The sequence below is a fragment of the Arctopsyche grandis genome, chromosome 2, assembly GCF_051622035.1.
Source record: "Arctopsyche grandis isolate Sample6627 chromosome 2, ASM5162203v2, whole genome shotgun sequence".
Taxonomy (NCBI): Eukaryota; Metazoa; Arthropoda; class Insecta; order Trichoptera; family Hydropsychidae; genus Arctopsyche; species Arctopsyche grandis.
Window position 1 is genome coordinate 17,093,099 of NC_135356.1, and position 25,051 is coordinate 17,118,149.

At 30.3% G+C, this 25,051-nt stretch overlaps 1 protein-coding gene across 1 annotated transcript in view; it reads right to left on the bottom strand.

The window, feature by feature from the left end:
* Positions 1 to 368: 368 nt before the first annotated feature.
* LOC143922781 (discoidin domain-containing receptor 2-like) overlaps positions 369 to 25,051 on the bottom strand; it is a 212,969-nt gene continuing 188,286 nt past the window's right edge. Inside the window, exons 11-16 of the mRNA XM_077446112.1 lie at positions 16,914 to 17,040; positions 13,961 to 14,648; positions 13,331 to 13,423; positions 8,340 to 8,493; positions 3,357 to 3,506; positions 369 to 521 (exon numbers count right to left, since the gene is read on the bottom strand). Of these exons, the coding sequence (XP_077302238.1) occupies positions 369 to 521; positions 3,357 to 3,506; positions 8,340 to 8,493; positions 13,331 to 13,423; positions 13,961 to 14,648; positions 16,914 to 17,040 (1,365 nt within the window). The remainder of the gene's footprint in view (positions 522 to 3,356; positions 3,507 to 8,339; positions 8,494 to 13,330; positions 13,424 to 13,960; positions 14,649 to 16,913; positions 17,041 to 25,051) is intronic.

The following is a 25,051-nucleotide window of genomic DNA, read 5'->3' on the forward strand; positions in this document are numbered from 1 at the left end:
TTCGAAAATAGTCAGATTTCTCAGCCTCGCATAGGTATAATCATTTAAGAACTAACAAGTCACTCGATAGTGAATAAATAACATGATAATTTTTTTACATTCACCGATCTAATTGACATCAATAAAATGACAACCGAAATAAAACTGTGAAAATTTCAAAACACAACAAAATAATCGAATCAATGACAGATATATATATATATATATATATATATATATATATATATATATATATATATATATATATATATATATATATATATATATATATATATATATATATATATATATATATATATATATTCAAAACAAAAGCATTTCAAACATTTCGGTTTTTTTGACGCGTTGAATTTCAAACTTTCAGTCTTTCAATTCACACTGGGTCTAAATCCCATGCTTTTCACCTGAAGAAACTCGTGTATTTCCCTAAAGCTGGGTCTGGCCGATTCGTTCTTCTTCCAACAATCCGACATCAGCTCGTAGACGTCCCGAGGACAATTTATCGGATTCGATAGCATTATCTTTATAAATTGGAAAAGGAACACAATTTAAAAATTGATACAGTATTAGTACTGATGAAATGTAAAAAAAATGATCAATCACAAGTGTTACAATCAAATTTCATGCAAATTATATATGTAGTATTGTGTATTAAATACAAATTTATATATATACATACTTGCAATGTGCCCTTTTGATGTGTAAAAATTGAAACAAAAAGAAAAATAACAAATCAAGTCTATTAAATACATAATTTAATAAAATTTAAAATCGAACACATTCATAAATTCTACTTCTACGAGTTCATGCAGTTCTTTTATTTATTTTTTTTGCATTAAAAACATGCAATATGTACATTATACACGCCAATATGTGAAGAGGTGCATTTGTTTATATTTACGTAACTAATATTTTGCTCGTTGACATTTAAATTGTAGTTTTCGACAAAATAATACGTGATTTAGTTAAAATGCATATGTACGATATAATATATTATAGTTATTAAATTTATTTTGTAATTTTGGTTGTATTTTTTAATTTGCAATTTACTTTTAAATTATATTTTTTTATATATTTATTTCTATCCCAATAATATATTTATTTTTTATATATTTATTTCTACCCCATAGTATACTAAGATTTTAATTTACATGCCCATAAATCTATGATTTCTTTATTTACTCATCTTAATTTCAATCTTAATTTCTTTTGCATTGAATATTTCATATGTGTTGTATGTACATGTGTTGTTCTAGAAAATATATAAATAATACACGGCTAGTTTAAAAAAAAGTCGAAAGGGATGAAATCAATTTAACTTAAAATAATGAACTTCCCAATAAATATTTAATTTGAAATTTACTGATAAAGAGAAAAAAATTCTTTAACTTAATTTTAAATAATTAAAAAAAAAACATATCAACGGATCTACAATTTCATTAGAAAACCATTCTTTAAATATCAACAGGCAAAACACTCGTATACATATACATGTAATTGCAATATACATATGTATATTGCAATTATACATATACATGTAATTGCAATATACATATGTATATTGCAATTACATTTACAAAATTTTAATCCAAATTCTGCCGGCATTTCTGAGTTTTTTTTTTAATTCAGACAAAAATGCTTTTGTAAAAAAAATCCATATGAGAAAAAAGCATAAAATGTTGAAGCTTCTTCTTATGCTTGTATAAAACTACAGTATACATTAGAGTGGCCTTCACTTTTGAGATCATACGCACATGTAAAATCACCATTAATTATCTCCGATCTGACACAAGGTTCCGATGTGAATTTTAATGAATTTTATACTGATTAAACTCCATAAGTGCTATGTCGTAGACATCAGCTTACTTCAATGTTAGCTAACCCCCCCCCCCTCCCCCCCCCGTATGTCAATAAAATATCAGAGCAACCTGAAGAGTGGAACTGGTTCAAAATCAGATTAAAATTTTTTAATGAGATCACAATTGGAATGTCATTGAACTAACAGAGTAAAATTACATGATAAAAAGCGCAGTTTTTTGAGGAATAAAAGGTAATACAATACATTTAGGTTTCATATTATTGGAACTCAAATCTACAACCTCGAAAGAAAATAAACGACTATACGAATTTCATATGTATAAATATAAATACTGTGAATTAAAAATGAAATACATGAAAGTGTGGGCCATTCTAATAAGAAGTCGAAATAAATAAAATAATTTTTTGGACACTCTTATTAAATACATATGTTACGCATACGATGCATTGCTTTAACGTATGTACATATGTTTGTTTAATATTGCAATATATTAGTATCATAGTATAGATATTAAGCTTAGAAGCCTTTTATATCTACATAATTTATTATAATTAGCCAATTCAATACTTTAAAAAAACTGTTATAGTATAAATGTAATGTTATAAAATGGAAAAAAAACATAATATTTTAATGACTAGCACCGATATCTTACTAACATATGAATATTGATATTTCATTTGCATTTATAATGTACTTTTAATAATAAGTTATGAATATTTGTGACGCATTTTTATATTTTAAAGTAAATGTACCGGCTATTTTGAAAGTAGAAAGAGTCGTCTCAATCAAATCAAATTCTTATAAATTATTGTACGTAAATACATTTATTTATTTTTATTTATTTTATTTTATTTCATACCAGGAAGGCATTACAGGTAAACCCCAATGCGCCTTCCTGGCCAAATTACAAACAATGCAGCATTTTTTTTATTATATACATAAGTCGCTAAATTACGAGACACTGACAAACTCGACAATTAACGAGACATCTATGAATTGTACATACATTTTTATTGTAATATTTACATTAATCATACTCAAATAGTGGTGACAATAATATTTATGACATATATAGTCACTTCCATAATTTTCTATATCCTACTTCTATCGATCAGGCAGTATTTTCATACGATAGAAGAAGGTTGTAGAAAATGACTAGAGTTATTTTTTCAAATAAATTATCAGAAAAAAAATGTTTTTCCTACCGAGATGACTCATTCTACTTCAATAATTTCATAAGCTGGATACATTTAAATTGTACAACCATCACTTGACATCAACGTCAGCAAATAATTATATTTAGCACGTATTAATATTATACATAATATCGTATTGTATCAATTGACACGTGTATATTTGAACGTTTAATGGAAAATCAATAGATGCACCACATCGCGACGTGATGGCGTGCAATCTGTGTAATGTTTTTTTTTTTATATAAATATATTTTATATGTATGTATTTGTATACATACATATATTTGTTTAATATTTCTACGAAATACATACAGGACGACACAAAAATAGCGGTTACGAACCTGTTCTGCGCTGCTGTGACACAGTTGTTTCAGGTTTTCCATCACCATCATGTTGGACAGCTCCTGATAAGGCTGTACTCGCCCGTACGTGAGCATTTCCCACAAAGTTACACCGAAAGCCCATGAATCACTCCTGCTCGAGAATTTATCCTAAATCACACAAACACACATGAAATAAATATTGCACCCTCCTTGTGTGGAAATTCGTATCGCTCAATTACAAAAAAAAATCAAAACACTTTTTAATCAAAAAATTCAATTATAATCTGTAAATGACGCATTAGTGTTGCGACTAGACGCATTTTTGAAAAATGTTTTTATTGTCAAGCATGAAAGGTAATATGAGTATGCGAAGCTAACTGCAATGGTGATGCAGCTTTCAATTATTATATTTTGTTAGTAAGAAGTTTGTGTTTGTGGGTAAACGTGATTTTAATGTGACGTACTTTATGTGCAGCAATATTTCTCGTAAATATTATGAAGTCTGGTAAAATGAATGCTTTTAAAAATTCACTATTCAGTAGTTTTTCGTTTTATTTTGAGCGAAAGGTTTCGTTGTATTTCGTTATATAAGTTAAAGAAACGTGACAGAACAAAGATATATAATATGTAACGCGTTTAATTTGAATTCAAGCGTTGCCCTTAATGTATATATTTTTTTCATGTCTGTCAAGTTTTTAAAAAGAGTCCAGTGGCTTCCCTTCGCTTGTTTGAAATTGAAATGAAAATATGACGATAGCCTTGAATTTTATTTGAAAAGAAATTATATTCAACAGTAACTTTTAAAATATGAATTAAGGTAAATGCGTCATTCCTCGTACGTAACCCAATTTACGACATTGTTTTTTCATTCAGTTTTCATAGCTTTTATATACATGTATATATGTACATATGTAAAACCGTATATTTTTCCAAACTATGTATGCATGTACATACATAGCTACAATAGTTTTATGTAGCAGCTTGTTTTATATACAATATTAATTGGGCAGGTTTTAAATGTATCGTGAAATAAATTAGATATGTCAAAAAATTATTTTTACAACCAATACAAATTTTCATAAAACAGTTCGTGGTAAGAAATATATGAAACAAATATTTCAAATAAATTATGCATCAAGTTTTTAAAAATACGTTCTTACACGTGACATATACATAAATACAACTGAATATGGAAGAAATAAACAATTGATTGTGGATAAAACACTTTCATTTACTTTTATATAAATAGAAATCAATACATATGTATGTCTTAAATAAACAGATGGCCGAAACTACTAGGAACGTATATAATTAATAATACCGTTGTAATTTCATCGAATTAAGTATGAAGTGATTGTGTCCAATAATTCCAGCTGATTGGCAAATGCTACCAGTTGGGTGTAAATAGTAGCCAATCAATCAATGTCTTAATTGAATTCATCGATTAATATTCAGATACATACAGTGTGTTATGAAACTATCTCTGTTATAATTAGACTTAGGCGTTGGCTTGGTGATTTTCAAATAAAAATAGACCATTAGTTCATAAAGTAAGAGAGCAAAAAAGCATGATTGACAATAGTAATTGATAGTTATAACCACTTTTTGTGCAAAAGGCATCGTCCCAACGCCGATCTTTGGTTGTGATATTCAAAATTACCACCACGGAAGTGAGACGAAGGACTCGAACATGCATTAAAAATCGGCATTTGAACATAAACAATAAATCATATTAACATGTCAACTGTAAATGGCGACCTTTGTTCGGCGCGCTCCCTCGATTAGGTTTATACACCTTAATTCTGATAATCCGCGACACATCTGCATGAGTGACACATCAAAAGAAAGAAAAATAAGCAGGCATGTTTTAAAAAGAATTAATCTATTAAGATAAATTTAGTGTTTATTTTAATATAAAAAAATCGGTTTTCTGAACTTGACAATTTTTCAAAAATTTTTCGTGCCTCTAGATTTTTTTTTCTTTTGACACATATGCTTGTATTTCTTTTTATTAGATTGAATTATGATTGAATATTAGAAAAACAAATTAAAAAAATACTAACATACCACTTTTAACTTAGTTGGTATTAACTGTGAGATACAATTGGTGTTTTTTTTCTAAAAATCCCTAAAACTGAAATTAAATTTAAAAAAAAATGAGACTTTGTACCAAGGAATTTATAGCTCAAAATTTTCTTAGTAATATGAGTTATCTTCCCTTTGAAGCCTTGCACTTAGCTTTATAACATCCGTATATCGTATACATACATATGTACATATGTATATCCCCGAGTATCTACAATATATTGTCAGTTTTCACTCACCATTCATTATTATATTTACTCAAAATTTAAGTATTGCATGGCGTTGTTTCTTTATAGGTGTGTTGGCATTTTTTGATAGAGCCTACTTTGTAGATTATTGTACGTTAGGGCTTAACGTTTAACATTAGCTTTCTGTTTTTAAAAATATTTGAATACTTGAAACATTATCTTGTACTTTGCAAAATTCACTTCAGTTTGTAGGATTTTCGAAAAAAGGAAACCTACAAAAGCTCACACAGTATGCAGACATCCAATTTTCTACGTGAGAATTTATTCTCGTTCGATAAAAAATTGTTGCTTTTTCCTCGTATATATCGTCATACTTACGTATGTACATATATATATATATATATATATATATATATATATATATATATATATATATATATATATATATATATATATATATATATATATATATATATATATATATATATATATATATATATATATATATATATATATATATATATATATATATATATATATATATATATATGTATATATATATATATATATATATATATATATATATGTATATATATATATATATATATATAAATATATATATATATATATGTATATATATATATATATATATATATATATACATATATACATATATACATATTAACCAAGTTGCATTGTAATATAATCGCTCATTAACTCGACATATTACCATTGTATGTGTGCACAATTTAATTCATACACAATGGCATGTCAAGTGCGCTCACACAATGCATATCCACTTTAATGCGAGTTCAGTTGGTGATCTCTGACTTGATGAGGTCGGTTTATTCTCTCCACCTCTGACTGATATGCACTATTTAATGTGCAGTGTGCACGTCACGCTGCACTGGCGTGTGGTCACTTTAGCATCTCCGAAACAGTACCACGTATGTAATATACGACCGGACCCAAACTTGTATTCATATGTATGTGTATATGTATGTATGTATATAGCTACACATGAATGTATGAATAACATACCTATATATGTAGTCTTGTTTGCAGATTTGTTCTACATAATACCCTAATGATGTGTAAGGCAATGCTTCTCTAACAGTTTAAAATAGTGGATCGATGTTTATTAAAAAATACCAAGGATTACGTTCTACATATGTACGAAATTGGATCACAAATTAATTATGTATGTACATCCACTCAAGATATAATCACAGATAGAGGACCTGGCACCACAATTCAAATATGGCAATGATTTTTGTTGGTATCTTTTCATGTATGAGCTTTTAAAAAAATGCGCAATTTTTATAGATTTTTGGCTTTTGCAGTCTTTGCTGTGCCAAAAGAAAGTATTAAAATCAATTTCCGGGTATTTTTATATTGAATAGGACTTTTTATTGCTTTAAAATACGTATAATTAATCATCTAGTGAATTTTAAAAATCAAAATATTTTTTTTTTACACATTTTTTTCTCGAGCTATCATGCGTTTCTATATTTCACTACGTTTACAAGAGTTGGTTGTCAACCTCAATATTTTTGTTTTATATGAACGTACTAATTCGAGCACCAAATGATTTCAAATTTTCTAGGTGGGCTCCCTCAATTGAGTGTGAGCGAGTTACATAGATGCATGAACGCTCTCCATACTTCATCTCACTCTTGCATCATGCAAACGGTCATCAACAACAACATTTTTAAACTCAATTTAAAAACATTAAAACGGTTGGAAGGCGAACGTTAAGATATTAAAAAAATTTGGATTTATAAAAAATATATAAAATACCGGCAGCATTATGAAATACTATAATAAAAAATCATAATCAATAGAAAAAATATTCAAATATTGATTTCAATACTCACTTTTGGCACAGCAATACTAGATTTTGAGTTAAATACTGCAAAAGTCAAATATGTATCTGTAAAATTGCGCATTTTTTAAATGCCCATATCCCATAAACGAGAAAAAAGTAACAAAAATAATTTTCTAGCACTAAAGATATGCTTCTCCAATCTCCTATTCTGGTCCAAGTGCATCATCCAAAACTTTTATGTATACACAAACTGTACATATATTACATATCCAATATATTGTGTGTGTGAAAAGAGCTAAACATGTATATGTATATTCGCTCATCTCTGATTATAACCTAACGAAGGTATATACATACATCATTTATCATCAGATACCGCTTAAAGTTTTTTCAATAATTAACCGATCTTACTTACAAATAAAAACACAATTTTCAAATTACATTACAAATATCCTAGCTATATAAATATATACATATATCCAATTACATTCATATACATACATAGCACATATACATACATATATAAATAAAAAAGTAAATAACAAATTACAAAATAGGAAATGAATCCAAGATGAAGATATGAGCGAGGAAATGAAGTGATCATATTTCGCGTGATTATCTTGATCCATAAAAAAATCTAGGAAATTAAAGCGTGTAATGAAAGAACTTTGTAATCTATGTATTAAATATATGTAATATCTATACATAGCAACATTTGACACACTTTTGTGTGAATATCGCTAAGTGCAAAATTGATGTGATGAAATGTTCGCAAATCGCAATAAAATTATTATTTATAGCAGTGTACATGTTTAGGAGGCGCGCAAGCGTTTCGCTTTGCAAAATTTTGTACGTTTCATATATGCAATTTGGAAAATGAATAAAGCTGTGTTTTCTCACCATATAAATGCTCTCCCAGGACATCCAGCGAATCGGCAGGGCACAAGGAGGGCCAGTCCTCCTCTCCACGACGTAATAGTCTTGAGGGTAGCGCATTTTCCCAACGCCGGTATTGCTCACTTTAACCAAGTAGGAATTTCCCACCAAGCAGTTCCTGCGGGTAAAAGTTCCAATGAAACAAAAAAATGAGATCGCAGTCACATTGCACCGGTGGTTTATTTGCGAAAAGGAAAACGCGCGTACTCGCTGCCACTTGCAGGCGGATTTTCCGGTAAAATAGTCTCGCTTTTGAGCGACGCTTCTTCAGATCATTTCAAGCGTACAACTTTTATATACTTGTACATACAAATGTAGTGTAAATACATGCTTATTTCTAGCTTTTAATACTCTGCACTATTATACATATGTAAATAAGAGATGTAGAATCAAAGACGGTTGAATATACTTTTTTTCTATTTTTTTATAGATGCGACTCCATCTTTGAATAAAAATTTAATAGTATAATTAAAATTTAAAAAAAATATATATCAATGTGGTTATATGGTATCACACAATAACAATTAATATAACCAATAAAAGTGATCCTGGCTTTTTGTTATGATTTTTTTATTTATACGAATATATAAAATAATAAAAAGTTTTTGGCTATGAGTTTTATCGTCGTATTTTTATTTTATTTCGTTGTATCGTTTCATATTATACATGTTTGAAATCAAATAAAAAAAAAATACAATATTTATTTGAGCCAAAAATGCGCTATTATTTGATTTAGTTTTTTAATCATTTTGAAGACAACACATAAGAGCTCCAGCTTAGGATACATATTTCTTATACTTTCATATATGTATATAAGATACAAATGTACATATACATATGTGTGTGTGTCTAAATAAATATATCCTCAAAGGAAAAAGTAAGAGCATAAAATTCTGAGAAGAGATTTTTATTAGAAATTCTCAAATAAATTAAAATTTCTCTTACAAAATGAGGGCCATAATTATATTTATGTATACATATGATATTATATAAAAAACAATCTCATCTTTTTAATAATTTTAGATAATTATCACTATTTTAGATTAATAGCGATGAATTGAGGGTATCTGTTTTGTCCTTGACCCAATATGAAAAATTATAATAAAATAGATCTATTATATAAAAAATTGACAATTTTAAATCTTGCTTATAATATACAAAATAATAAACAAACATCGCTTGAATTGAACTTAACTTAAAAGTGTTTCCAGTACAGCAAAATATACAAAGTATTACAAAATATAAAATTTGCTCAATGCAGAGAAATATTAATTTTTTTTTTATAATGATGAGGAATATCTTATAATTGACATTATTTTAAAATGAATTGCATCGTATATATTTGTATATGTTACAGTTGAAGTGTATCGTCCAGTTGTAATATATGTATTATTACTAGTTGAACCTATTTTTACTAGTTGAACCGACTATTACTAGTATAACCACGGTTATAGTTGAAGTCTATTTTCAGTTATTACATATTTTGACTAGTTGAAATATAATTCGTCGAGCCCACATAAGTTGATTCATATGGTGAATTACATTCCAACTGGTCAAAATATATTACAACAGAAAAAACCCGTCAACTATAATTTGTTACCAGGCTAAATGGAATGGTATAGAGTATTGAGTTGGAAAGTCACATTTTTGTTTTAAATTACATTGTTGTGGTTATCGTATTACGGTACTTTATTCGTAATATCTAGCAAAAATTAACGCATTATTGAATTCTAAGGCATTCGTAAAAACATCAGAACTGTCAAAACTCAATTGTTATATTACAACTGGCGTACATTGTTGAAAGTGGATTTGCGCTTGGAGAGTTATAATTTACCATTTGGATTGTATTCGAATATGAATGTCCTAAAATGCCAGTTAGAATATATTTCAACTGAAAATACACTTCGACTGTAACATATGTATATGTACATATACTGAAATATCTTATCATATATATGTTCAATTATGAATGGATTGTTAGTTTTTAAACCTATTTTGTACCTTACTTTGTATTTGATTTTGTTGAATTTACTAATTCGGTCAGTTTTCCGCATTGCCATCCCCCCTCTCGGTGTCAATATTCCGCGGTCAATATTCGACACAGAAACTTAAAGGCTTTGCAAAAAGTGTACCATGCAAAGATTGCAAAGCGGGAAAAGTAGAAAAATATTCCAGTCATTGGTCGTGTGTTCGAAAATGTAACCTCCATTATTATAGAGTGGTAAGCCGGTCTGAAAGTTGTGGCTCATGCTAATGTCGACCTAAAAACTGGTCGTCATATTGAGTCGCCGCCATGAATGGCCTTTCTCGCTTCAGAAGATTAAAGTATAAGCCGCAAAGACAACTTCGCCGCGCGTAATCCTCTTTGATTAAAAGTTAAAAACAAACATGGCGGAGAAAAACTTATTTCGCCATAATGCGGACACCGCGAATTAATCACACGCAAATCCCGAATATTTTTCACCGTCGAAAAATAAAAACAACCCACACCCCCTCCTCTCCCACCTAACCTATGCGACAAAAACCGGCGACCAAACCCAAAATTTTTACTTTTTCAAAGTGTGTACGAAATGTGAAAATCATATTGAGCATTGTTATGGGTTTCTTTTCATCTTTCCGAGCGTTCAAACTCAAACTCGAGCGAAAACATGACGCGTTCATAATAAGTGAGAGCAAAAATTAATTCACCAAAATATATTATGTACTGTAATTTTCGGTTCAATTCGCCATTTTTTGTGCCATTTATGAAGTAAACAAGTGCACAGTACTCTTCAGGATGAAACTCTGCAAAAGCAATCTCTGTGATTCTAAAAGCTACAAAAGATAGCGTTTCTATATAAAAAATTTGATTTCTGTCTGTTTGTGTATTACTATATACCGGTGAACCTATATATGTACCTATACTTACACCTTTTACATCACTGCTTTTCTTCTGACTTATTGAAGAAATTGAAAAGATTTTGCCGTTTGATTTTTTTGTTTCAATTTTTGCATGATTTCAAATTATACAAAATGACACAAAAAATAACTTACTTTCTGAAATACAAGATGATTTTTACGAAAAATGATTCAAAACTCCTGCTATATACATATGTATAATATATGTATATGCTTTAATTTTCGATTGAAAAATAATTAAATTATAAATTTTAATGAAATTTTTCATTAAAATTTATATTTTATAGATCAAGCATCGGCAACCTATGAACCGCGGGTCACCAAGTGACTCGTTTGGCAATATTAAGTGGCCCACTTGAGTTATTAGTTTTTTTTTTCGTATAATAATTACCAAAAAATATATTTTTTTAAATAATTTATTCAATAATATGCGTCAGGTCAAAAATTATTTGTTACCTTATAAATTCATTAATATTGTATGAAGAAATTTTTTTCGTAAAAGCCAATCTATGCAACAAATTGAGGATGTAATGAAAAAAGTTACCAAGAACGTAAACAAAATATGTAGTATCTTAAAAGACCATTTTAAAATGAAAATAACCACTGATCCGAAACATCTTGATAGTAGTCATGTTTTAGTTGATTTTGACCCGCAGCCAAAAAAGGTTGCCAACGCCCGCTTTAGATAATTCATATATTATTATTAATATATATTAATAATGTTGTATTGTCGTCTAAACCCATTATTAAAGATCTAGGCATTTTTTTCGATGGAACACTTACATTTATTCCTCATATTGATTATGTCACTAAAAGTTCTTCAAAAATCTTACGCTTTGTTATAAGAAATTCAATTCATTTTAACAATATTAACACAGTTAAAGTATTATTTTTCTCATTGGTAAGAAATCGACTTCAATACAATTCGCCAATATGGTCCCCTAATTCACAGGTACATAGTAATTCCATTGAAAGGATTCAGAATAGATTTATTAGATTCATTGATTTTAATTTTTTTACAAAACCTGACCCTATCACCAACAAGTATGTATATTAAATTGAATGTGATCAAACTTTGTGACAGGAGAATAATCAATGATTTATTATGTCTGTTTAGTGTACTCAGCGGAGTTATGGACTGTAGTGAATTAGTGGAACTCATAAATTTTCATACACCGGGGAGATTTACCAGATGCAACTATTTATTCCACATCAAAAATTATGCCACTAGTTTGATTATGCCAATTTGATTTTTTTAATATTAGTAAAAATAGTTTAAAAAAATTTATCTAATTTATACAAATGCTAAATGAATTTTTTTTTTTTTTTAATTGATTTATTTATTTATTCAATTAATTTTAGAAATCATATTTTTTCTTTTCTTTTCTTATATTGATATTGTGTTTTTTTTGTTTTATTGTTCTACATATGTATTATTTATTGTTCTATGTATTATTATTATGTATGTTTTATATTATTATTGTTCAATGGTCCTTGCGGCCGTATATAAAATAAAATAAATAAAATATTTTGAACGATATAAAGCTTTTAAGTTTCGGTGCCATCGTTAACAATATAATCGTCAACTAAGGAATAATTAAATATTTTTTTTCTATCGGGATAGCAAAATAATCACAACAATACATTTATTGGGATGAATTGTACCTTATTGTGATCCCAATTATTTCTGCAAACCCATATGAATGCTCGTAGTCTGAATGAAGCCAAGTACAAAAAGCTAGTAATGCAGAGTATGTATTCGTACACAATCCGATATTGCATCGGTGGAATAAATCCGACACATGTTATGAATAAATACATCGCAGATAAATTCGTACTTATAACGAGCAGATTTTGAATGTTAAATAATAACGCGATCGTTGATACATAAATGATGCATTATTCATACGGCAGACGCAATATGCTACACATTCAATATCATGACAAAATAGATGTATATTTGCGCAATTGTAGTGCAATTTAAGCCATTAATAACATTACGAATCGTATAAAATGTCACATGTGTTTCATGTTCCGTTTTGTCGAATGTTACCTACCTCGTTGCTAAATCCTTGTGCACAAAGTTGACCGCCTCCAGGTATTTCATTCCAGATGCTATCTGTGCCGCCATGTAAATTAGACATCCGATGCTGCAAAAACAATCTCTGATTAGTTTCAAAATAGTCTGGAAAAAAAGTATCGTCGATTCCTATGGAAGTTTCGTAGAGACGTAGCTGATTGCAATACGTACAGACATTTACTTGCTAAAATGTCAAAATTACAGTTAACATTTTTTTATTAGAATACTGCACAGTTCATAAACTTTTTTTATAAGAAACTTGCTCTGAGTGTTCTTTCGAAAATTTTATGAAACAAGTAACTTCGCATGTTAGATCACATTAGGCAAGAGCGTTATATGAAAATTTTGGCTTTTCCCCAATTAAAAAGCCGTGTCTCATGTCTCTTTTTTGCAAGGCTTTTCTTATTCTTAATTAATCTCGATAAATGATACAGAAAATTTTGTTTTTTTTTACTTTTCTAAACGGTCAACAGTCCCCTTTTGCTATTTGAACGAGTTGATTGTTAAATGAGACGCTTCAAAATTACCTATTTAATTTTGAAAAAAGCTGTAAGTGACTTATCAGCTTCAAATTTTCAATAAAAAGTCCAAATAAAATTCAACTGACCTGAGAGTCATTCCTGGATCTTGCGAGTTAGAATTCATATCGGGCACCCTGTTCTGCAGAAATTCGTTCAAGTCTCCAGCATAGAGGTGCTCTGTCACCAAACTGTACGGCTTGTCATCTTCTCGACAGCATCCCAACACCCTGCCGACGTTGGTATGTCTCAAACGGCTCAACCTGTTGACGTGCTGGTCGAATTTCCTACTAGCTACCGGGGCGCAATCCATCCTCAAGGTTTGAACTGTCACCAGGTCGCCCTTGACGACTTGGGCACAGGGTGGTTTACCCACAACTTCGCACATATAAACGATGCCAAATTGTCCGTCGCCGATCGGATGCAACACCTTTAAATTTCGCCATGGAAAACTAACTAAATCCAGAATTTCGTCCTCGAAGTTCCTGGCGTACTTGAGCGCTCTGGGAACGCTCTCCAGCTTCTTGATAGTCTGCGCAGTTATCAGAGGTACAGTTGGGGGCGCCGGGTCTGGACTATTGATGCATTCGTAAAACTGGTCTGGAGCTATAGATAACCTCGACGGAAACACTGGAGAGTCGTATATGTGCACCGGAAGATTCAATTCCGGAAGTCCCAGGTCAGGTAGTGGCAGTAAGAACGGTGGTGGTGGAGGTCTTTCCGGCTCTTCGGGTTCTCTCGATGTGAAATATTCGTGCACAGTCACTTGCCCGACGTCTATTATTACAGAAAATTCAATTTGATTTTAAATTATATTATGTATCGTGTCTTTAAATCGCAAAGATGATAATTCCACAAAATCTAATTGTTCAGGACAGTGTTTTTAATATTGTAATAAATCAAGGAGACTGAATATAAAAATGATAATTTTTCAAAATTCATTCGCGTAATCTTTCAACGAGTGGTTTTAGAATTGAATTGTTATATTATTAAGCTTTTGAATATTGTGTTGGTAAAAAAAATGGACGTCATTTTTAAAAGTTATCATTGCGCTCTGATTGAATGCAAAAACAGGATCTCAATCTAATCAAATCGTAGGGCTATCAACTATGCGCTATTAAGATCCAATGTATGTACTATGTACATATGTACATACATACATGTATAAATATAACTGAATATCGATTATATGAAAAAATATTAACGAAGTGATTTCTCGTACAGTATGATGGCAATACTTTCCATGTCAACCAAATTTCAAAAGCAATAAACCTATTCGATGAATTCTATATTTTTTTTGAATTTGATATGAAAATTTATGTATATGTTTATATGTTATAGTGAAATTGTTATTGTCAGTTAAAATATAAAATCACTACTGAAATTATAATATATATGTATAATTCAATAAATTGAAAAATGTGTTTTAATAACTTTGATAGCTTTATAAAAAATCACGTTTTTGAGTTACCAGAGCGGAGACTAACCAATCTTTACTAAATTTGACCCACTGAATTTGAATATGATATTGATTTTTGTTGGTGAGTGATCGTTTGCGAGATATGAGCGTTTAAAAAAATCCGCGATTTTTACAGTTTTTTAGCTTTTGCGGTCTTTAACTCAAAATTTAGGATTGTTACGCTCAAAGTGAGTATTGGAATCAATAATCAGATATTTTTCCTATTATTTTTTTTATTTCATTGCTTTAAAATATTTCTAATTAATTGTCTAGTGAATTTTAAAAGTCAAAAATATATTTTATTTATTTACGGATTTTTTTCCCGTGCTATTTTTCATTTATTTGGCAAATTTTTTATTTCACCACGTTTATAAGGATTGGTTTTCTATCTCAATATTTTTTATCTAAACGTACTAACTGGAGCGGTTTTTGCGTAAGAAAGATTTTCGTTCAGTTCCCGTATGCGTATAGCAGAAGCGTTTGTGCAAGCGAGAGCAAGCGAGATGTTGCGCAAGTCCGTCGCTTACGCACGTGTGGTGGGACTCTAGAAGGAAAAATATCTGACTATTGATTCCAATACTCACTTTGAGCGTAACAATCCTAAATTTTTAGTTAAAGACCGCAAAAGCTAAAAAACTGTAAAAATCGCGGATTTTTTTAAATGCTCATATCTCGTAAACAATCACCCACCAACAAAAATCAATATCATATTCGAATTCAGTGGGTCAATTTAGTAAAGATTGGCTAGTCTCTGCTCTGGTATTTTTTTTTTGTTGCTCAGTGTAATTAAAACTAGTTTTTAGAAAATTTTTCAATAAGTGAACTCAAATGTTAAATGAAAATAAAGTCTTCTTCTATTTCGACGACACTATGTGTGTTTCATTCCGTTTGGGGTGAATGTAAATGCGTCATTTAGGTCATAGTAATCAGAAACTTTATTTTCATAATACGTAATATCAATTAATTTTTAAATCGTATAGCATTCTAAAAATAATCTTAAGTTGTTATTTCACTATCATTTAACTGCCAAAAATTATAATTTCACTGATAGGGGCTTGTGAATATGTAATTTTCGTAGTGAAGATATAACTATACCCAGAGAATGTGTAATTGAATAAATTCACTGAAACGTCAGTATAGTTATGATTTCACTGCTGCTATAATTTCACTTTAGCATATATACTACATGAATGTATAAATTTAAAAAAAGTTTATTTTATTACCCTCATTGTACATATATCTACAATTTTAAATTTACAACCAGTAGTTTTGGTAAACTAATTCATGGTTTTCTACCTTGACGAGGACGATTTTACAAAGTACATAGTTGAGGCTCGAGATCAAAGTTTTTAAAAAAAAAATCCGTTTTCTACTTTTTTCAAGCGCCCAAGGAATGCTGGGGAATTCGATTGATTCAAAATAATAGAAAAAATAATTATTTTTTAAAAAGTATCATACATTCTGAAGAAATCATATTAGTCACTTTCATAAAAGCGGTTTTTTTTTCATATAATCAATATTTCATACTTAAAATACACAAGATATATGTTTTTACTAATATAATATAAGAAATGTCTTAATACTTCTATATCGAGGCGAGATTCTCCGTGGGACTGATGGTTGGTAAGTCGTCACTTGGTATGGTTCATGGTACGTCACTTCATCTTTGTCATCCTCCAACTTCGAACCGTCGATGCCTCTCACTATCGGCTGATGATTGAAAATGAAAAATACAAATCAATTTTACTGGTAATTCAAAATAAAGCTAATATATACCTATATATGTATTAGAGATTGCATTACCGGTTTACCAGTAAACCGGTAAATCGCCGAACAAGCACCTTTGGTAATTACCGGAAATGATTTTTTGGCGAATTTTTTGGCGAAGGCGACAGCTACAGGCATATTATAACGAAAGTTTAATGTAGATATGCAGTGGAATGGGGAGTTTTGTTTTTCGACTCTGGCAACACAGAATGAATTAAATAACTAATTTTATTTATTAGAATTAAATTTATTAAATATGTAAAGTAAGATCAATAATAAATTTGTATAGAAGATCTCCTTTAAAAAATGATAATCTTCAAAAACATATAAAAGACGAATTAGGAAAAGAGCTTACTTTGTATCGAGATTGCAAAACTCGATGGAATTGCTTACTGAAAATGCTGGAACGATTATATGAAATTAAAAATGCGATCTTAAAAAGTTTTATTGATATAAAATCGATAATATTGAATTTGATAAAATCTCTGACATAATATTGGCATTAAAACCGATAAAAATAGCTGAAGAAGCTCGTGGCAAATATTTAAACATTGCATTTCAACATCTTATGACTTGCCGACCAACGAGTGTTGAATCAGAACGAACATTTTCATCTGCGGGACAAATATGCACAAAATTCAGGTCAAGTCTAAAAAACGAAAGTATTGACATGATTTGTTTCCTGAGAGCATATTTTTATTCTGAAAATTCATTGTACTAAATAAAATGAACATTTTTTAATAAACTCAACAAAACCAAAAAATTGTTTTTTTTTTTAATTTATCGGTAAATAACCGGTAAACCGGTACTGGGATTTTTTTTTACCGTTTACCGGTTATTGCAATTTGACGGTAAATTGCAAGCTCTATTATGTACATATGTAGGTAGCGTCCAACTACGACAAATGACATATTCAGAAACTTGTACGTCGACAAATAATACGTGAATGACTACTTTCATACGTTTGAATATTACGCTTAACATTCACAAATAGTATTTGTACTTCATTATATTCAAAGAATTAAAAAAAATACCCTGATTTATCAATTATGTACATTAATACAATTAATTTACGTTAACGAATCAAAGACATTGTAAATATCAAATCAAGCTTAAATCTTAAATATTTCGGACTATTCGCCGAATGGACACTTGATCGAAGAACACTAGGCCGACGGACGCTTGACCAAACAGACATTAGACCGACGGAAATTTGACCGAACGGACACTTAGCCCTGAACGTTTTATATAGTTGAATTTAGCTAAATTTTTAGTTGTTCAAATTTTTCAAAAATATCAAATTTGTTATGATATTTTGAATAATATATTTATTTTTTAATGAGTTTTGAATAATTTCAATACACAATTATTAATTTTTATCGTTTTATATAAAAAAATCGCGTTTTTTCAAAATCGATTAAAATACAAAAATTATTTCAAAATAAATAGTAGACGATAAAAACGACAATTAATGGGCTGGCGGCACTTAAATTATGTGTGTGTCATTACTGCATTTTGTTTTTTATTTTTATTTTTATACTATTCTTAACAAAGCAATTATATTATAATTAAAATAAATAATATATAATAATAATCTGCAACGATATTTTCTTTTTATTTTATTTGTCTATTTTCCACCATAATCATAAACATTCGCTGCCATTTACCATTCACGGTTAATCTATATATCTATATATGTATATATAGCCAGCAGCGTGGCTCGGTCGTTAAGCTTCTGCTTAACACTGAGAGGCGCCGGGTTCGATCCCTTGAGCTGACCTCGATTGAAAAGAATTTTTCTGAGTATATCTGTAATGCTGCTGGTCAGACCAGGATTTGTGCTCATGGTCGATCGTTTCCTATCATAGTTTGCCAATTTTCTCTCTGATTTCATTGTTGAAACGATTCCCGATTAAAAATTTGCTAAAAATCCTTCCTACCCACTATGTTACCACTATTTGAGTATGATAAATGTAAATATTACAATAAAATGTATGTACAATACATAGATGTCTAGTTAATTATCGAGTTTAAGTCAGTGGCTCGTAATTTAGCGACTTATATAATAAAAAATGCTGTATTGTTTGTAATTGGCCAAGAAGGCGCATTGGGGCTTACCTGTAATGTCTTCCTGGTATGAAATAAATAAAATAAATAAAAATATATAAATGAATGTCTGTATGTGTGTCTCGAATAGGCTCCTAAGCCACCGAACCGATTACGATGGAACTTTCAGGATTTGTTGTATGCATTGCCCAAAAACGGGAACGGAAACGGAAAAACGGAAATGAGTGGCATTGCAACGTAATAATTTCAAATGTTTTCGCGTCGCGACCTGCGTTTTTAGGGTAAAATAAACAAACAATTGAATAATTTCTGATTTTTGATTTTTAACATACGAAATTATGTTCACAATACATCTTATATCTATTTTAATAGCTACTGATCTACTGATCATTTTCTATGTTACAATTTTATTTTATTTGGTTAGTAATCATAGTATTATATTATTCTAATGTTAATCTACAGCATAATAGGAAAAAGAGCTCAAAAACCGATTTACAATCCCTAGAATAATTTCAAATGTGTTCGCTGTCTGCATTTTGTCGACGAATGGAAATGGGGACGATAACGAGAACGGGAACGGGAACGGGAACGAGAACAGGAACGGGAACGGGAATTGCATGCGTTATTGTGGCATTGCAACGCATGCCGTGTTCAGCTAGTTAGAGATAAATTAAAGCAATTAAAATTTTCAATCGGCCAAACTTCCATCGATCTAGTGTCCGTTTGTTCAAATATCCGTTCGTCCAAATGTCTGTTCGGCCAAAAATCCGTCAGCCAAATGTCCATTCGGTCAAAGGTCCGCGTACGATTTCATGTCATCCGAAATCCATATTTAGAGCTGAACACCATAATTTCAATACGAGGAATGTTTTCAAAATATTATATTTTACAGCGAAAAAATTTCCCTTTGAAGTTTTTTCACGACAATGAGAGAGAGAGAGAGTGCAGCTGGTCTGTCCCCGATAACCCTTAGAGTGCGGCGCGCATATGCTGCTCGATATTATTTATTTTATATCGCGGACGAGAGCTCATCGTCTCAAAGCGAAAATAATGAATTTCCACCCCCCACTGAAAAAGGGGGAGATCGACAGAGAAAAGGGCAACAAAAAAGAGGGGAGCGCTTAAAACAAATGTGTTTAAGCTTTATGAATATGTGGCGCGTTCCGCATTCGACGACAAAAGAATAAAAGAGGGTAGGCTACAGCTTTTATGACACGATTATAAATAATTAAAGAATAATCTCCCCACCCAAACCACTCCCCGACTACCCTCTGCCACTGAGTGAGAAAGTATACCGAGTGATGGGATGATGAATGAGGCTTATGGATGAAAGAAAGCCTTCTCATCCCCCAAACGAGCAACAAACTCCTACATATAACAAACGTTAGGCGTTTCAAAACGCTGCCAACTTATAATTTAAATAATAATTGTGAATAAATCTTCGGCAGATAGCATCAGTCCTGACAAAATTCGCGTACACAAAATTCGACCGGAAACGCAAGCGTCATTATCGTTTGAGCGATCTGAGTAATGCGGATAAACACCGATTTCACTCGGCAAATTGCGCATACGATAAATCAATAAATTTACGCCAGTTACATTCCAAGCAAAAGTAAATCAAGTACTTTGTATTTTCAGCAACAATAAGTAGGATCTCAATGGTTTCGGATGATTTTAGATTCATATATAATATTTACATTAGAGAGGCCACGACTTGAATTGTATGCAGATCTTAGAATAGAAGTGTAGCTTAGAATAGGGATATAACATCAACTTAATGATGTTATACATACATAAATATGTATGTTTAATTCATAAACGTAACCAATTTTCGATTGAAAATAAAATATTCCATCTAAGTCAGCGGTTTCCAAACTTTATGCTACTACGCCTCCCTAAAAAAAAATTTTATTTTTTAAGAGATATAATAATATAGACATGTTTTAAATAATAAACCTTTATTTAAAAATAAAATACTGAACTGTACAATAGACAGAATAATAAAAAGGTTTTGCTCTAACATAAATTTATACGAACATGTACATATATTTATTTTTATATTAAATTAATAATTAAACTACATCTAACGCATCAAAATTGAATGCGAAGGATGTTGTTGTTTATTGGCACAAAGTTTATCAAATCTTGGGGGCAATATGGAGAGTGCCACTCGTAACTCCTTTTCGACTACTAACCTGGCTCAATATTTGGTTTTCATTGCAGCTAGTGCCGAATAGCCCGTTTCGCATAAATAAGACGTTACGAACGGTAGCAGCACTTACATTTCTTTGCAATACAAAGATTCATACTCTTCACTAAGATTCATCCAAAATTTAATTATGGTTTCATTTTGAAACTTTTGTTTTAGTGAGCTATCGCATGATAATTCTATCAATTTTTATTTTTCGATAGTTGTCAGCTCGAATTCATCTTCTTCATTGTAGTTGAATGGATTCTGTATCCACAAAAACTTTGAGAAATCAAGGTCTTTGAAATAATTGGAAAAATGCAGCACTAAAACATCCAAGTGGTCGGTAAAAATATTTTTACTTGCTTCAATATTGGCTGTGGCCCAGAAATCTTTGGAAAGTGAGAACCTATCCAACCCATGCTTTTGTAAATTTGATTTCCATAACTTTAATTTTTTAATGAAAGCTTTTCTTTGTCTTTTTGAACAAGTGGGTGTATTTGTGATCCCTGCATTGAATTATTTAAACCGCTCAATTTTCCAAAAATTTCAACAAAATAGGCAAGTTTTATTGTTAATAAAAGTATTTTATTGTTAATAAAAGTATCATTCGTCCACAAATGTGCCTCTTCATGATGGTTTTTTTCGAGAAAGGTTGCTATTTCTTCTTTGAGTTCAAACACCCTTTAGAATCATTTTTGCACGAGATAGCCAGCGAACTTCACAATAATACAAAAGTGAGGTATAATTGGCTTCCATATCAGCACACAGCTTTGCAAACAGCTTTGCTCTCAAAGGACTATTCTTTATGTAGTTTATAATTTTTATAACTTTTGTAAAAATGCTGTTCAGTTCCTCGCTCATATTTTTCGACAATAGAGCTGCTCTGAGAATCATACAGTGTGTCCAGATAGAATGTGGTGCTTTCTTTTGGATCAATGCTTTAAGACATGCTTTGTATCCGGACATTGAGTGAGCTCCGTCGGTACACAGTCCAATTATTATTTTATGTCGTTCACAACGCAATTATTTCACTTTATGTCGTTTTCTTCAACAAAACTGTCTATTATATTAAAATTTTCAATGGATGTGGTCTTCCCAAGAATGTGTTTGCAAAATAATATATCTTCTAATATATTATTATCCGCGACATATCGAACATATGCAATTAAATGGGCATCTTTAGCTAAAACAGAGCGTTTGCAAAGGCGCAATTTTTAAAATCTTCTCCGGATAATTTTTTATAGGAATTAAATGTATATTTAAAAATGAAAGAAAAATAAAAATAAACATTCATGCATTGAATTTTTACTGTTAAGCTACGATATGAAGTTTTATTTATTTGTAGATATTATGGTATGAAAATTATTTTTTTATTAAAAAGTTTTGGCGCCTCCCCTGGCAATAGTCCGCGCCTCCCAGTTTGGAAACCGCTGATCTAAGTTCGAGTTACCCCCCCCCCCCCCCCAATATTTACAAGTCTTTGAATTGTTAGTGAGAGTTAAATGAAGTTATGTTGGATAAATGGTATCTGTTAACTTTTTTACCGTATAAATATGCATTGTAGCGTGAATATGTCACATTTTTGCAATGTTCGAGATATGAAAAAAGACATTTAATACAACGTGATTAAAACAATATTTTTAACGTTGGACTTTAATCGATTTGACAGACTACTCTTAGTAATAAGTTAAAATCAGTTTTACTGTATGATTTACATACATACATTTTCTTAATTCTCGTATTTAATTAATTTCTCAAGTCGCGCAATATTCACGCGATAATGTTTATTATTAAGATTAATTTCAATAGAATCTCTCAATTGCGTTTTACAACTTTTTTTAAATCTACTTTTAAACATTTTAAAATTTGCAAAGCCCAAATCATAAAGAAAAAAATTGAAAAGGAATACCAAGTTACAAACGCCCTCAAGCATATTAAATAGGAATATTTCGTGTATGTATGTGTATATTCGCTTACCGTCGATGAAAGCTTCATTAACCCGTGGGAGTGTGCAAAGGTTGCCTAGAAACGGTCTCATTTTTCAGATATTCCGAATTCAGAGGAAAAACAACAATCGAAGATAATTTGCTATAAGGTTTCAGCCCATTTATTCGTTCACTAAAAAGGGCGCGATCAAAGACGTTTGCAAACCTTTTTATGTTTGTTATTTTTCTACCCACTTTATTTTTCTCTCACTCTCTCCACCAACCAACGCCTCACCACGGTTGGGCTTTATATCGTTTATTAATATTTAACTGAATTTAAGGTTTGTCTTCTTCATAATGTACCCTCAATATTTTTATAAAATATTCTCGAAGCCTACGCCACAAAAAAGTACTCAACTTGGGATAAAGATAAAAATTCACTGGGATACTATCATCGAATGTCATATCTTGATTTTTTTATATTATTTTTTATATTTTTTTATATTATAGACGTTTTTGTGGTGTTTAGATGATTTACTTTTAACTGTTAGGAGTTAATGAACCATGTGATTTTTTATCTTTCGACATTTTTCATTTCTATCATTTTCTTTTCCATATTTGGAAATTAATACCCCGCAAATTGCCTCAATTTTCCAGTCTGGTTCTTTTTTCGAATCTTAATATTGATAGGTGATGATTAGCTATGTTTTCATTAGTTTTTTTCATTTCGTTTTTCGTGCAACTTGAGACGTAGTGCATGCACGAAGGCATGCGCTTTGGAGTTGAACGGACGCGTTTTGACAGATTGCACGGGAAGCGGACGTACTCTCGAGCTGGTCAAGTATTCTTGCAACTTATCGTGCGTCATATCGCGTCACACACTCAAATCGGAGGAAATAATAATTTTTATAGAAGATTATTGAAATTTTCCACTATTATGGGACTGCAAGAATAAAATCTCGTAAACAAAAAAAAAGGTTAAAAATTTTTGGGAACAAAATATAATATAACCCCTGACGAAGTGACGAAAAAAATTAAGTATCTTCGGTCATATTATTGTAAAAAGAAAATGAAAATAGTGGCATTGGCACTGGTGAAACAAGTTTCACTGTTTGAACAAGTCAACTGTATTGAACAAGTATGGACGGTTGATTAATCACATTAAATGTTGAAATGAAAATTGAAAACGAAAACGACTGAGTGGAGATATAGCTATTGATTCACCAAATCCTTTAAAAAAGTGTATTTAAAGAAAATCAAAGGCTGTCAAAAAGTGAGTGAAGTGCATAGCTAGATGAATTAAAAAAAAAACCGCTATTTTTTTCTTAAATATGTGGCCCCATCCGCATTTCTGATTTGTCCTATTTTCAAGAACTACACGGTCAATAATTACCCAGTACTGACCGTGTAGTTCTTGAACATACATAATTATGAAAAATTAAATCAAAATAAACAATTATCATGTCTTCTTGTATAATGAACCTTATTATTATAATTAAAAAAAATCGTCTTAAAGTTGCCGAAAGAAAAGAAATAATATTAAAAACAAAAAATCTAGTGTATCGAAGTGAAACTTTGTAATTGTTTCTTGAGAGGAAGTTTATGAAAGAATAATTAATTGTTAAAACCATAATGCTTTTCTATGTACATATTTATATGTGTAAATATGTATATACATGTATAGGATGATATGAAAAATTGTGTTTATATTTCTAAAAAATTTCGGCTCTCAATAGTGGGTCATATAATAATAAAATATAGGCGAGGCGTG